Source organism: Thrips palmi, unplaced genomic scaffold (assembly GCF_012932325.1).
Source record: "Thrips palmi isolate BJ-2018 unplaced genomic scaffold, TpBJ-2018v1 HiC_scaffold_10, whole genome shotgun sequence".
Lineage (NCBI taxonomy): Eukaryota > Metazoa > Arthropoda > Insecta > Thysanoptera > Thripidae > Thrips > Thrips palmi.
The window spans coordinates 18530677-18546398 of NW_023144621.1; the positions used below are offsets into that span (position 1 = coordinate 18530677).

Genomic DNA, 15722 nt, shown 5'->3' on the forward strand with positions numbered 1-15722 from the left:
GAGCCCTTTGTGCCGCCTTGCCGCCGTGAGTCACTCCAGCGGCTCCAGCGGGTGACTGCAGCCTCCGGCCCGCCGTGTTATTCCTGGAAGCGCTGCGGGTCCAGCGCCGTGGCCGGAGAGTTGGAGGGGCCCTGCCCGGCCTGGCCGGCCTGGCCGGCCGCGGTGCCAGTCAGGTGCTATTTACGGCCAGGCTTGCATTCTCGGTGAAGTCATCCGCGGGTCCATTGCGCCTCCCCCTCCTTCTCTGCACACGCTCGTCGCCCCTCGTTACCAAACCGCAAAAGCCCACAGCTTGAATGAGCGTCCCGGTGGGACCTGGCGGGGCCTGGCGGGGCCGCGGCGCGCGCCTCGGCATCCTGTGAATCCTGCGGCTCGCGCCGTAACATCCTCGCCCCACCACGGCCAATCGAGTACCTATCGGCCTGGGCGGCGGCTCGTGCGCTGCCTTCGGGCGCCTTCGGGCACCTTCGGTTTCTTTCGGGCTCCTTCGGCTACCGTCGGCTCGTCGTCGGTTACCTCCGGCTGGACCTGACCCTGCTTCACCAGCACGGCGTCGGTGGGGCGCCCCCCGCCCCCTTCGCCCGGCCGCCTCGGCTTGGGCGGCGCGTGCTGTGGGGCGAGAGGAGCTCCGAGGAGGAGGCAGGCCTGGCCCCTGGCCCCAGGTCCGGAGCGAGCCGAGCGCGGAGCGCGGAGCGGCCCGTGAGTCAGTCCAGTCTCAGTCTCAGTGAGTCGGGACCCGGTCGTGACACGACACGTGACGCAGCGCGGCGTCGGGGCCTGGTCGGGGCCATAGAGGGCGTCGCGACGCCCGTCCGGTACTTGGCGCGTGCTTTGTGCGTGCGCAGCGTGCGCGCGGTCAGCAGGCGACACCTGTTGGCCGTTGCTGGCGGCTGCTGGCGGCTGTGACTCATGCAGCAGCAGCAGCAGGGTGACATGTAGGACCTGTGCGCCCGTAAGGATCCCTCCACGCGTTGCTGCTTGCCGTGCGTGTGTGCGTGTGTGTGTGTGCGTCGGCTGGAAGTGTAAGGCCCGTGTCTCTAGAAAGGCTCTCCGTGACCCTAATCTCAAACATCATCCCATCACCGTGCAACGCGCGCACCGGGGCGTGGGTGTGGAGGGGCTATAAACATTTCTTACTTATCGAAACGAGCTCGCTTTAGAGCCGGGTCCCTAATCCGTGTGGACGAACGCGGCTGTAACTGCTAAAGTTTCCACTCGACACCACTGGGATAACCGATTTCGAGTGCCTGGCACAGCGAGCGTTCAAAAATGGAGTGCTCTCGCCGCCCTGTGGACGCCGGTCCGCGAGTGCCCGCGCGTTTTCACTGGGACGGAAGAGAACGGCAGTGTGTCGCCATCGAGCATCATCAGCCAGCACCGCGGCCAGCACGCGTGCAGATGCACTCCATCATGCACCGCGAGTCGCGTGGCCGATTCGCTGACGGCGGCACACTGTTTACTTTTCACTTTTGCCGGGTAGGTTTGACCCGTCAGGTGCAGTGCGCTATGCGGCAGCAACACGTCCGGCAAACGGCTCTCGAACTGCAAGCCAAAATGGTGAGGCGCGCCGAGATCGTCTCGGTGGAGCCCCCTCGGCCCTGCCGGCCCTGCCGCCGCGTATGCGTACGTTGTACGTCCGCGCGCGCTTCGGAGAACAACAACGGCCGGGTTCGACGGCACGGTCGCCGTCGCCACTTCCCCCGCGACCAATTTTCACCGGTGAACTCGCCTCGCAGTGCTGACGCGCGGGGCTCGTCGCGAGACGTGGCTGAAACTGAAGACAATGTGAGGGTGGCGGGGCGGGCCGGGGGCGTCTCCGCGGCGTATCGCGTACAATAGGAACGGGTGTCAGCGAAAACGGGGAAGAGCACGATGGCGGAAAAGAAGCATCACCTGTTGGAGGGCTTCAGATTTTGGGAGGTAGAACGTTCGTCGAGTTACGAAACAGTGGCAATGGAAGCCGAGTTTGAGTCGGCACTGTCCGCGCCGAGCCGTGCGGTGCCATGCGCGAGACCGCGCGAAACCTTCGCCGCGCTTTCGGCGTAACAGCGCGGAGGTGTGCCTTAGAACCTATTACCGGGCCCCCAGTAAACGGTAAAGTTTCTGTTTTCGCCGCTGTTGCTGGGCGTGGGGCGCTGGGCGTTGCGGGGCAAGTAGCTGACGCTCGTTCCCACGGTCGTTCTGCTGGGGTGGACAAGACCCGGGCCGACGGGCCGCCTGGCCGCGGGGGCGGGCCCTTGGGCGGGCCGCTGCAGCCCTCAGCAGTCTCACCTGTCGCGCGACTTGGACCCCCACCCCAGTTTCTCCTTGCCCAGAGTGCTGCAGGTCAGTGGGGCCCGGGGAACGAGTGGAGCGACGGAGCTAGGAAGCCGGACTCAGAGCGAAAGGCCCCTAAAATGGCTAGCCTTCTCAGCTACGTTACACGAGGAGGGCTTGAATGCTGCAGCAGAATGTTGCGCAAAATGTATAGACGACCGCCAAGCGGGCGCAGCGCGCCTTGACCAACACACCACCGGGCTGGGATGAAGCAATTGGTGGTTTCGCTCAAATGTTTCCACAAATGTTGCGGTTTCGTTCGCGGCGTAGCTGTCCAGTTGTTCCCTTCCCGATACGTTTGTTAGATCTTTTTAGCGCCGAGTTTGCATTTTTTTTCCGCGCGGCGTTCCCCTGTGGGACTGCATCGAGGCGACGGGGAGCTAGCGGGCCGTGTGGCATGTCCATACGACACTTGCATGCAACTCTGAAATGGGCGGGATGGGCCAACCATTTCACTCTTTTCCGGCCTCCAGGCAGACCTGTCGAAGAGCAATTTACGAGGCTTATTGGATGACCGAATGCACGCGCACGCACACACTCGCACGCACACACACGTACACGGCCCTTTTCCGCAGGGAGTGACGTGTTCTCGCACCACCGCGACGCACCGCGATGCCCCACCAGGACCGCTTCAGGATGCGGGTCAACTTGCCTTTCCCCGACTCGGCGCGGCAGGCCTTCATGAAGACGGTGAGTAAGCGCGGCCGCGGACGGGCGTTCCGCGAACCAGATCCGGATGGACCGAGCGTCGCCGGGCCTACCTGGGCCCTGGCAGTGCCCTGGCAGTGCCCTGGCGGTGCCCTGGCCCCGGGCTCGGACATGAATGGGGCGGCCTTGTCGCTATCGTGAGGTAGTAAACCGGCAGGGGAGGGGGGATCGCCAATGACGTGTTATCATGTGGGGCGTCGCCCCCACCACTAACACGGCGTCGCCGAGGCTCGCTAACTGTCATTCAGTCTTCGAGAACGCGTTGTCCCGTCGTCGTGTCATCCGCGCCGCGTGGGCTCGGTGGACTGACAGGAGGGCGTGCGCGTTGACGGGGACCTGGCCGCCGCCATGAGCTCCTGGACCTCGTACAGCAGCCGGTGGCACCGCGGTGGTGGCCGTCTTGGCCGGGACGCGGCCTCGGGTGCGCCGCCGCCGCGACTCAACAGGACGACGGTCGGCGTGCGCCTGGTTAGTGCGGTTAGCGTCGTCTAGGGTGGCCACTCGCAGCGAGCAGCGTAGGGTGACCGACCACGCGTGCCGCTGCTTAGTGGTGGGCTGGGCTGGCTGGACGACGCCGGCGTCGCCGAGGGTCCGGCTATGGCCTCGCCCGGCTCGCCCGTCTCGCCCGGCTGCAGATTGCAGAGTCCGCCTCGCCTGCGGTCCGTAATTCGATTTCGGGTCTAAACGCGCGGGAGAGTGGCTGACTTGGACTTCCGGCCAGCCATCTGTCTATTTCGGCCTAGCGGCGCGATGCCCAGCGGGGCACAGCGGGGCCCAGTGGGGCACGGAGCAGCACGGACCACCGCGAACGGCAAGGCGCCTCGAATCGCCCACCGATGGCATTGGCCTTGGTCCTGGCCGACCTGCCGGGCCAGCCGGCTGTTTCTGAATGGGCGCCCTCCTCCTCCTCCTCCTCCTCCTCCTCCTCCTCCTCCCCTCCCCTCCCTCCCCTCCCTCCCCTCCCCTCCCCTCCCCTCCCCTCCCCTCCCAGCCCCGGCGTGGCTCGGACCGCGCCGCCCGCAGACGCCCCCCTCTTGCCTCGCTAACCTATAACACGCCTCTAAAATACGCCTGCAGCATTCTCGGTGGCAGTGTGACGGCTTTCATCGCCGCCCTACCTCACACTCACAGTGCGCCTCCTGTTGCAGTTGTCCGACTTCCCCGGAGAGGTGGCCGAAAATGGCGACATGGCCGCCGTCATGGAGAACCTCACGCAGAAGAGCGCCAAGCAACAGCAGCAGCAGGTGAGCGAGTCGGGTCGAGTGGTGAACGGACGACGCCCCGGCGGCGGGACGGGTTTGTTTTTGTTTTATTTCCTTTTTGCCGGGTGCCTTCCGACCTTGACTATTTTTGGCGGATGTTTAGTGAAGGGGACTGAACCGACGGACACACTCGTAAAACGTGCGTGGCGCGTCGCAGCCACGGCGAGAGCCACGGCGTCCCCAGAAAGCACGAGAGGAAAGCTGCGCTTGCTGCGGAGATCCGAGGCTTGGCGGAGGCTTTCGCAGGAATCTTCGGGGCGAGGGGCGGGGGCGGGCGGGGGCGCCATGTGCGCCGTGTCGACGAACAGCCGCTGGGTCTGGGGCTGCCTGGGGCTCAGTGTAGCCCCGGGGGGCCTCGGGCCTCGCCACTTAGCGGGCAGTCTGTTGGGCGGCCTGCAGAGCTCCTTGTTCACTCTGGCCTCTGCCCGCAGATCTCGTCGGCGTCCTCGTCCAGCAGCCGCATCTCCACGTCCTCGTCGTCCTCCTCGCAGCGCGTGCACGTGAGCACGTCCTCGTCGGAGCTCAAGGCGACGTCCATGAAGTCGGACCTGTCGGAGCTCAAGTCGAGCATCAGCGAGATGAAGAACCTGTCGACGCTGTCCTCCAACATGGCGGCGTTCGCCAACAGCCGCCTGCGCAGCTCTCTGGAGGAGCTGGACCGCGACGACGCCCCGGGCACGGCGGGCAGCTGCGAGCCGCTGGTCACGTTCCCCGACCCGGACACGCCGCCGCCCATGAACGGCACCGTCTCCCTCGTCTCGCCGCCGCTGTCTGCGTCCAGGTCGCCGCCGCTCGTCGGCACGCCCATCCTGGGCAACGGCCTGGCCTCCTCCATGGCCTCGGCCACGTCCAGCAGCTCCTCGGCGGAGACGTCCGTTAAGTTCGAACAGAAGAGGGTCACCTCTGCGTCCAAGACAAAGGTGAGGCCTTTTTCAGGCAACCTCAAACTGTGCGCCCGTAACGCAGTAACAGACACAACTTGAAATTTGGCAGGTGGTGACGGAGGGCTTCACGGCGGAGCAGCAGGCGGCGCGCGCCGCCGAGACGAAGACTGTGACCGCGGGGGAGATGTCCTACCAGGAGGCCAAGGGTGTCCAGGCGCTGCGGCAGCGACTCGAGATGGACGGCCTGGCCGCCGAGAAGACCGTCGCCATGAAGCAGGTGGGTCCTCGCCTCGCGCGCTCTCAGCGCCTGCCTGCTTCAGGGTGGGCCAGCCGCCACGCACGGCCGTCCGACTGGCCGCCTCGCCGCAGGCCGCAGGGGCCCGTCCATCACAGTGTAACGCGGGGCCGGCACGCTATGGCACCGAATCCCTGGCGGGCGGGGCGTGGCGCGCAAACTGCCCAGTTTCCCCGTGACACAGTCGCACCTTGCGTGCGCCAGGCCCAGGGCCGCCCAGGGCCGCCCATGCCCCCAGGGCCCGAAGCTGCGTGACCGAGCCTGAAGGGCACCCCGTGTGCTGCCCTGGCCTGCCCTTGGTGAGCTTGGCGGCGTCCTCGAACTGCCACGCGAAGCGCGCAGGGAAACCACGGGGTGGGCGGGCACGAGGGCCGCGGACCGAGGAGGCAAAACATTGTTATCGGTGCAGATGTCCGGGACTGTTGCGCCGCCCGGACTCCCCAAAGTGCCTCAGCAAACACGTCGCGTTATCGCCTCGTGGACGGACGGCGGAGAACTTCGGCCGGCGCAGGCGGGCGGAAAGTTAGGTCGTCGGCGTCCTTCCCCAGCGTCATTGCTGTCCGAATGGCCGATGAGTGGGCCGTCGGTCCGCGCGCGACAGGAGGGCAGGGTCCCGCACTTGTTGCCCTCCTCGGCGTCGCCTCGCCTAGCCGCGGTGATCGCCATGCTTTGTTGTCAGCGACATCGATGCCGTCGCGTGCCGCGGGTCTTCGCGAGGCACGTCCTCACCTGCCCCCTCACCCCTCCCCCACCTCAAACCCAGCCCCCTGCCCCCTCGCAGCGCCGCTTCCTGCGTTCGTCGGCCCGCTGCAGATCGATCGGAGGGTGGGCGAGGGGGCTAGAGGGTGGCGCGGGCATGGCGCGGCGCGGCGTGGACACTAGTGCGTTCGAACGCGGCTGTAAATATGCCACTGAACGGCCAAACGGGGCGGTTGGCAGTGCTGAGGAAATGGCGCTTCGCGCTGTGGACCGGACGCCCCAGCAGGCTGCCCGGCGCTGCCCGGCGTGTGGCTTGTCTCTGTTGATGGCGCCTGGCGCCGCCCGGCCGGTCTGGAGTGCGCTGGAGTGGGACTGCGAAGCAAAGGCTGCCGCCTGGAACGGCCGGGACGACGGCGCCATTCAGACCGCGTCGTGTCGCGACGCCCCGCGTCCCCAGCGCCCCGCCGGCACCCCTCCCCCACCCCTCCCCCTGGAGCGGCGCCCCTGCCCCGCCCGAGCCCCGCCGCCGCCCCGTCGCTAAGGGTAGGCGTGGGGTTGCCAGGGGGCTGGCGGGGCTGGCCGAGCGACGGCCCCGTCGAGGCACACAGTGCTAGTTCGACCAGCGTGCCACTTGGCCGACCGACCGCGTGTGGGCAGGCCCAGGGCAGCCGGCAGGGCGAGTGCACACCGGGGTGGTCGGATTATCGCAGTGTGCTCCTCTCCTCGCTTTGTTGTGTGTGGAGCTAGCGCGGCGACGAGTGAGTCACTTGTTTTGCCGGCGCTTCCCACTCAGCACCGTCCTGCGACGGCCTGACGCACCGCCGCAAGACGATAGCGGCGGGCATGAAGGGCCCCAGGATCTCTGACGCCACACCGTCGTGACACGCGCCGCGCACGCGACGAGCACGTGGCCGCCATGTCCGTGTACCAGGCGATGCAGTGCGAGGAGGACTGTGGAACGTGTCGCCGCCGCAGCGACTCGTTCTGCCTGCACGTCAAGTTCGCGCGCTTCCTGGTCATCATCCGCCACGGCCTGGACCCCTTCCCGTTCGGCGTGAGCCTCTTCAGCCGGCAGTGAGGCGCCGCGGCGCCGCGGCTCGCTAGGCCCTCGGCGGCGAGGCGATGCTCCTGCCCGCCGTGGTGCGCGCCGCCGGCCTGGGTCACGGCGCCCTGCTCCGCCTGCACGCCACCGCCATGCGCGCCGCCAGGACCCCGCCGATGCCGCGGCCCCGCTCCAGGCTGGCCGCGCCGAGGTCCGCGTCGACGAGCGCTGGGACTGGGCCGCTGCCGCCGCGGGACCGAAGCCGCAGTCCTTCCGAGGTGAGGAGGACGTACGCGACGTCCCCTTCCCAGGGGACAGCGACCTTTACGTGGTCGGCGCGGCTCGGACGGCGCGGCGGGGAGTAGGCCGCAGCTACTCCACCGCGCCACGCCGCCACGCCGCTGGAATGTATCGATTTTCATTTTTGTGGAACTAGGGCCCCGCTGCTCTGCACCAGAACGCACGGGGGCAGACAGCGTGTGGGTAGCGTGCGCCCACCGACTTGAGGACTTCGGGGCGGTCTCCACTTTGACGGCCTGCCTGCTGTCCGCGCTGATTCACCGCGTTATCGCCGGTATGCCCCTCCCGCCCCTCGCCGTGTACACGACTTGCACAGTGTACAGTGATGCGAGGCGGCTCGGGCTGGTTTACTGAGGAAGCAGAAGATTTGGCCGCGAGCGTGCTGCTCCTCGTTCATTGGCTATGCTGAGTGGCCCGCAGTTCCAGGAACGGAGAGCGACCGCGCGACAGCTCAGTGCACTGCATCCGTTAAACGCCCTCAACTCCCGCGAAGTCGTCGGCGTCGTTGGCCTGTCTGGCCGGGGGCGCTGCTTCCAGCCGCCGTCAAGGGGCTCGCTCGCTCTCGCTTCTGCAAATCGAACAAACTAACCGGCGCGGCCAGACTGAGCGTCGGAGCGACGAACACCCCCGTGGCCACCCGACACTCGTGGGACTTGTCATCGAATCGCGGCCTCGCGGCCTCGCGGGTCGTGCTGGGCAGCGCTGGGCAGCCTCTGCTGGCCCGGCGGCCGGCCGCTCGCCGTCAGCGATCCTCCGCGCCCGGTAGTCTGATTCCGAACGTACTCTGTCCCTCTCGCACCCGTAGGGCGCGCCCCGTCAGTGGGAGAGAGACAGAGGGTCCAAGTGCTGATCGAAATGGGCTCCGCCGCGCCAAATACGCCTCGGCATTGGCAACTTGCGGCTGTAAAACGGGGAAGCGCGGACGGCGATCGTAAAGCCGGTATTGGCCGATGTTGCTGTGGGATTGGTATGATCGCTCCGAATGTGCGGAGGCTGGGTATAAACGAATAATGTCAAGGCGCATCGCACTGCTTGCCCGCGTGCCTGCAGTGCGGACCCGGGCTGAAGTTCACTACCCACCCGGCAGCGGCGTGGCGGCCGGCCGTCTCGCCCGCTCCGGCACGCCGCGCGACGCGTCTCGCCCGTCTAGAGGCGCTGGCGCTCACAACATCCGGACGAGGCTGCGGGGGCGTTGTTGTTGCCACAATAATACTTTCGGCGGGGTGGAGAGCGAGCACGATCCGCCATCGGCCGCGCCGCGCCGCGCCGGGCAGGCGGTGCGGGTTGCCAAGCGCCATGGTGCGCTAAGTCGTTTCGCGCCTCCTTGGGGCGAACGCTATCGGATTGGCGGCTTGCGTCGCCGGCATGCTGTTGCCCTCGCGGTGGTGACGGCGGCGGTGACGTGACAGGCGTGCGTGCGACGCGCTAATTCGGTCAATGAGCTCCCCGCCAGAGGCAGTGGTGTGTCGGCCCCATTGATGTGTCGCTGTCGGCCAAAATGGGGTACTGCAGAATGAAGCGCGGCGTGCGGCGTGCGGCCGGCCCGGGCCCGCCCTGCCGAAAACAGCCTACGCATGTTTACGTTGCTCGGCCCGCCCGCTGGCGTTCACTGCCGTTCACTCGACCCACCCAAAAGTGCGATCGTGGGTGCGGGTTCCACCCCAAAAAGCGCGGCCCGGCCATGGCGGCGCATCAGTACCGTCCGCGCCGCCGCCATGCCGGGCCGCGCGGGTGGCTCCATGGAGCGTCGCTCCGCCGCGCCGCGAACAGGCGCCTTGTTTCGGTTGTTTCGGTCACCGCTCTGCGGGCTGCTGTTTTTGCGCCGCGTTTTTCTCGGAAAGGTCTCTGCGGACAACGCACGGTCTCTGTAAGTAAAGTGCCGGCGAGAATGCGCCGGGCAGCGCGGCAGTGGTCGCTTTGCATGCTTTGCATGCTTTGCAGTGCTGGCAAAGCGCTTTTCCAGTGTCGCGCGAAAGCGGTGAAGCGGCGGCACCGTTCGTTGTTTCCGCCAGAAATACAGTGTAGTAATCTCGCTGGAAATCGCATCACGCCACTGGCAGCGCCGCCAGCGCCGCCACTCGGCCGAAGCACCTGTGCGGCGGCCGTCACCCTTGCCGTCGAGCTCCGCCCTGCTCCGCCCCTCCCCCCGAAATGGAAGTGTTTGTGTGATTGTCACAGCGCTGGCCGGTCGGCCTACTTCGCGATCCCAAGTCGCGGCGCGGTGCGCGGTGCGGCACGCCGCCCGCCTCGAAGTAGGGCGCGGCGGGGCGGGCCGGGGCGGGGCGGGGCGGGGCGGGGCTGCTCTACGGGGAAGACCACCAGCAGCGATTAGCACCCGTTTTTCCCCACGCGAGCACACCCTCGGGTAACGCCACATATGGCCGGCCCGAGGCTCGCGGGAAGGCTTTTTGGATGAGCGTACACGCGCGCTTTTCGACGTTTGGGCGGCGAGCGTCCGCGCCGCTGCCTCCTCGTCGTCGTCGGGCTGCGGAGGGCTGCGGAGGGCGGGCGGTGGGCTGGTGGGGCCAACCCTGCTTTTTCGCGTGTTTGGTTTGGGCCGCGGCGCCGCCGATGCGAGCGCCGATGGGCAAGGCCGCGGGCATGCGACGCGTGGACGCGTGCCCGGCACGTGGTCACCCTGTGGTGCTTTGTCGCTATGCCTCTCTCGCCCCACGAGCGCGAGAGAGACAGAGAATCAGTCCGCCATGCATCGGGGATGGAAATAAAAGGTAAACTAACGGTTGTATTGTGTCTGTTGCAGGTGAGTTGCGAGACCGGCGAGGTGCAAATCGTCGCGCCTCGCGCACCGGACGTGAGCAGAATGAGGCGTCCCGGTGCATCTGCAGCTCATGCCTGCAGCTGGGGCGCAGGTGCGCTCGAAGAATGTGCCCCGGTGGGCTGGGCCGCTAGCCCGGAGCACGCGCTGGGAGGGACCACCGTTAGCGGTAAGGTTCACCGAGCAGGGAAGGACCGCGTGGACGGTGTCGCCATGGGCGGTATTCGAACCCTGCCCCGGGCTGCAGCCCTGCAGCCCTGCAGCCCTGCAGCCGATCCGCCAAACTGCAGCGGTGGCTGGTCGAGTGGCGCCCGGCCGGTGGCGCGGTGTCGCGTCAGGGGTCGCTGCTCCGGCTGCACCGCGCTGCAGTCGACGCGATGCGTGCTCTGGGCCCGTGGCCGGCGCGTGTCCTTGACTAGCAGCCTCGCGGTGTCGCGGCCGGGCCGGCGGGGCCGCGGGGGACGGCTGGCGAGGCGCGAGGCTGGCAGTGCCGGCAGTGCCCCGCTCGAGTTCTCCGTAATCACCAACACCCTCTGCTGTCTGTCTCTGTCTCGGCAATCGCGAGCGTGTCTATGCCAGTGGATCCAGCAAGACGGCCACTTCCATGCCCCCCCCCCCTTTCCCGAGACTGGCCGCTGCCCACGCGTCCGACCGCCAAATCTACTCCGCTTCCCGACGGTCGTCGCGGCGCTTCCCGCCACGGCCAAGGCCGCCGTCGTCCGCCATCCCGCCCAGCCGCCTCATCGCCGCGGTGGCCAGATTGCCCGGGATGGCCCGCCGCCGTAAAACAATAAACCGCGGTCCTGACCGCCTCCATGTCCCTCCTCGTGCACATGCACCCCGTGCCGCTGCCGGGGGAGCGCGGGGGGGGCGGCCTAGGCGGGGCGGGACTCTCGGCGCGGCTCTCCGGCGGCAGGCGTGCCCGAGGCGGGCCTGAGGCGTGCAGGCCGGCAGGGCGCTATAACTCTAGCCAGTTAGGCATTCTCGTTTCTCAGTCCGCGGCGCGGAGTGGCGCGGAGTGGAGCGGCCCGCCGTGTCTCCGCGACGAGCTCCGCGAGCGGCGACGAGTTGTCACCGAGACGTCGTGTCACTCGCATCGCAGTGCGTCGATCCGCGCGCGAGTGTGTGTGTGAGTGCTTCAGTGTTAGTGTCAGTGCGTGTGGGTGTGGTGCTGGAGGCACACATGTTGTTGCCGCGCGCCCTGGTGCGCTGCTCCGCGCAACGCGAACGGACGAGAGTCAGGGGGCCTAGAAGGGGCCCGACGTTGGTGGCCGCGGCCGCGGTCGCCGCCCTCACCATGGACGCCAAGGGCTACTCGCGGGGGCTGGCGGCGGGCGGCTTGGCCTCGCCCGTGCCGGACGCCGCCGACCTGACGGCGCCCTCCTGCGCGCTGCTGCTGCACGTGACGTCCTGGGGCGGCCCCGTGGAGGTGGAGGAGCTCGGCAGGCGCATCGCCAAGGTAGAGTACCCGGCCGACCCGCTGGCCTCGGGCAGGCTGAGGCAGCAAGGCGGGCAGGCTCTCGGTGCGCGGAGACGGACTGCGGACCGCGACCTCCAGGCTCGACGCGCAGGTGTCAGGGGTGTCAGGGCCGTAAGGTTAGAAGATGGCGCTCGCGAAAGAGGACTCTGCCGGCCGAGTGCTGGGTCAGCCGTCAGCCCTGCGTGCTGGTCGCCATGGCCCGGCCAAGCCCCTAGCCCACGCGCACGGCAACGCGCGAGGCGACGCGCGTCAGAGGCGTCAGACGCGTCGCGGCCTTCGAGCAGTGGCAGACGAGTACTTGGTGGCGTCGTCGTTGGGGTAGCGCAGCACGGCGCCGGTGTCAGATTCGGCGCGCCAGGCGGCCTCTCGGTGAAGGTCGGGTCAAACATGGCCAGCCACGGCACCCAGGTCTACCGATCTCAAAAATATAATAGCTCATCCGAAAGAAATTTGTTGAAGTACCGCTGAGACGGTGTCCTGTCCAGCCCGGCGCTCCAGACTCGTTCCGGGAACGTCCGCAGCCGCACTGGCCACTGGGGTCAGGGAAATGGGCAACTCGAGCTGGCGCCCTGCGGCCCAGCCGAGTCGTCGGCCCGCACCGAGTCGCGGCAAACTCGCCCTCCGTGCGGTGCGAGCTGTCCCAGAAAAGCGTTCATTTTCCTCGACGGATTGGCGACTGTCGTGAACACGCTGCGTCCCTTCCACCGCCCACGCACAAAAGTTTTGCAGAGGAACTGTTTTTGAGTGGTCATCTGTCGGCGTCGAGTAGGAACACACCCGAAACCCTACCTGTCTTTCCCAGCGGGAAGGAGGAGGGGGGAGGCGACATGGGAAAACAACGCCGAAATCGGAGTTCTTCTGCAGTATAGCTCGGTGGGTGGGTTTGCTGTCTGTTCTTCGGAAGCTCCCGTATGCTCGGGCTAAATATTTCTCCGGTGTGCTAGTTTGATAGACGGTTAGTAAGCCGCCCTACCTCCTTTCTTTTCTGAGCCGCCGAGTACCTTTGATGCACAGTCGTCCGTCAGGCAGATAGTGTCACTTGACAGGCAAATAACAACACGAACCCGAGCCTGACCTGCCTTACGTGTGTTGCCGTCTTACACGAGATGCCCGGCGGAATGCGAGTGACCGAGGAGGGGGAGGGGGAGGGGAGGGGGGCGTTGTATAACATATCGTGTCAGCACCACGTTGCCGCCGTTCGCAGCGCGTTATCGAGATGATGGCATTGTCTCCGTCATTGCCTTCTGTTTCTGCAATAAACTTTAGAAATTCTTAGGCTCGCTCACCGGCTGGTCCTCGTGTTTCTAGAAAAGTGGTTTTGCGACCGTTAATTTCTCTCGATTATCATGGTAAATTATTCAATTTAGACGCAATAGGTAAATTTTAAGTGACTGATTTTTGACAACTTTTGAAAGTTGGCCGTGGTTGTGAAGTCAGCTGAGATGGCACACGAGATGGGTGGGGATCCGGCCCGGCCCAGACCGGCGTCAGCACACTCGCTGAAAGGAGAGGGGTCTGAGGCGCCTTGCTCGCGCCTTGCTCGCGCCATGAGGACGCCGCGTGTGCAGCCTCCAGCCCGCGGTCCGCACTGCAGTGAGGCGTGGCGCGGGCGTCCAGGCCCAGGCCGGCTTGTTGTTGGTGCCGAGCGAGGTGCCGAGGCTGGCCCCGTCCGGCCCCGCCTCTGATCGCGATCGGCCGCCCCGGGCTGCCCCCTCGCCGGGCTGCCCGCCGCGTGGGTATCGCCGGCGGCTCCTTTTTCGCGAAGACCCAGCGATTTAGGAGGGAAACGGGCGGCGTCAGCGCGGCGTTGCCAGGCCAGGGGCGGCCAGGGGCGGCCAGGGGCCACGGCGGCGCTGAGTCGCGGTTCTCATGTACGCCAAGCCTCGTACGCTACGCGGCGTCGGCGGCGACCCTCGTGTCGCACGTGGGGCACGGCGTGGCAAGGCGTGTGGCTGACCGGCGTAGCGTGGCGCGTCTGACTGCCAATAACGGCCAGCTGCCGATGCGCCTCGTCTGCGGTCTCGCCCCGCCGCCCCGCCCGACTGCCAATAGTGACGTGAGGCCCGCAATAGAAAGCAGGCCCGTGCCAAGCGATTAACGCTCTGCATTGATTGGCTATTGGCTCGGTGTCGCGGCGCTGCCGCTATGTCGTCGCGGTGCTGCTCGGTGACGTGTCCCGGCGCGCCGCCAACAGCTGGCCGGCTGGGGCCAAGCCGGGCTAAGCCATGGTGAGTGCGGGGGCGTCGCGGTAGATCCGCTGCCACGCCGCCCTCAGTACGCGACGTGCAGCTAGAGCAGCCAGCCCCGCGGTGCGCGGTGCATCGCCGTCGTCGTCGCCCACCTGCGCTCTTGGCGGTGCCTGCGGAGCCATGAGTCGCGGCGGCTGCGCCTGCCCGTCGTGCCGGGCGCCGAGCGGTGAGGTTAGTTCGCGCCCCCCGCGGCGCCGTGCGCGCTGTGCGACCAGAGGCGTGGGTGGCGGTGGGCCGCGGTGGGCCGCGAGCCCGGCAGGCTGATTCCGCGCGGAGGGTCCTGCTGTTCTGTCTCTTCCGCACCCGCACGACACGGCCAATGAGTGCGAGAGAGAGCGCGCGCGGGCCGCGTGCCTGGGCGGTCCGGGGGCGGAAAGCGCGTGCCGCCAAGGCCCTGGCTCCCGGGTTGCCGCGGTGGCGGTTCGCGCAGGGACAGTGTCGCGGCGCCCGGCCAGGCGGAACGACGGTGACCCCCGGACCGCGCAGCGCGAACCTTGGCCGAGACGACGCGCCGCACCGGCCTGCATGGAGGAATGGCCACAGCGCGCCGCGTGCGTCTGTGAGTGGCTGGTGACCAAGACCCTGTTCGCCGGCCGCGCCATGAAGATCCTCCACGTGATGACGGTGCGCCGGCCTGCGTCCGCGACCGCCGCCGCGTCCAGGTCCCCGACGCCGACGTCCCCGACGCCCGTCGTGGAGATGGAGGCGGACGATGAGGACAACGCGAGCAGCAGCGGCGCTACCGATGGCTCCACTTCGCAGAAGGTATCGCACGTCCGTCGCAGCGTCCGCCGAGCGCCAGCGTTAACACCGGCCTGATAATCCCCTCCACGGCCAAGACCCGCGCGGTACTGCTCAGTGTGTGCGCGCGGCCCGGTCACTGCGGACGTCCTGCGTCTCGAAGTTGTGGCTCGGTGCTGTCCAGCGTGGTGCCCTTCGAGGGGTGGGCCAGCAATGTCGTGGTGGAAGAACCGAGACTCGCGGCACATAGGGACCGGGACCACCAGGCAGGCAAGTGCGGTGTTTCCTCGGCGTGAAACCCATTATCTTGTATCCGTGCCGATCCGTGGCTCGCCGCCGCCGTGAGTTACTGTGCGCTGTGGCTGAGGCCCCTCGGCCGTGGGCGCCACGTGATGTGGCCGAAGACCCAGGACGCGACCTTTGCAGCGTCGCATTCCTCAAATAGTTTGACGACGCGCAGGTCCATTGCCCTGCGCCAGGCGCAGGCGCCGCGCGAGGCCCCACTGACCGGCAAAGTTTCAACGGTGGTAGCAGCGCCGATTGTTTTCATTGCCGCCGTTTTGTCTAATTCTGTCGTCCGAAAATGACTCTTGGCCCGCGGCCAATGTCGAGGTAACGGTCGCCGTGCTTCCTGCTGCCCGCTGCCCGCCGATCGCGGCGAGATGTGCGATACACGCGTCTTCCTCCGCCGCGGCATTCGGCGCGATAAGGACCGGAAGTTCAGCTGTGCAGTGCCGCGGCGGACTTGGCGCCGCGCCGCGGCCGTGCCGTCCGGGATGTATTTTCGCGTCGCGCGGTGGGGACGCGCTGCAGAGGGTCCCCCGCGACCTTGGCGATGGCTGCCTGCTGGGGCTGCTGGGCTGGCCGGGGCGGGGGTTGGGCTGGGCGGCAGCCAGGCAGCCAGGCAGGCAGGCTGACCGCCGTGCTGGGTAGGCAGCCCCGCATCGGACACGCAGCTGCGCGCAGCGTG

General features: G+C 67.4%; 1 protein-coding gene across 11 annotated transcripts in view; it reads left to right on the forward strand.

The window, feature by feature from the left end:
• The window catches only part of LOC117646944 (sterile alpha and TIR motif-containing protein 1), a 35958-nt gene that overhangs the window by 13760 nt on the left and 6476 nt on the right, over positions 1-15722 (forward strand). For 9 of the 11 annotated variants that reach the window (XM_034388426.1, XM_034388379.1, XM_034388406.1 and 6 more), the window contains 3 exons: positions 4173-4268; positions 4718-5206; positions 5280-5447. In XM_034388426.1, coding sequence (XP_034244317.1) covers positions 4212-4268; positions 4718-5206; positions 5280-5447 — 714 coding nt within the window. In that variant the 5' untranslated portion in view covers positions 4173-4211. Of the gene's footprint in view, positions 1-842; positions 953-2891; positions 3007-3357; positions 3493-4172; positions 4269-4717; positions 5207-5279; positions 5448-15722 lie in introns of those variants that run through there. The other 2 variants (XM_034388417.1, XM_034388397.1) reach the window with 2 other exon arrangements.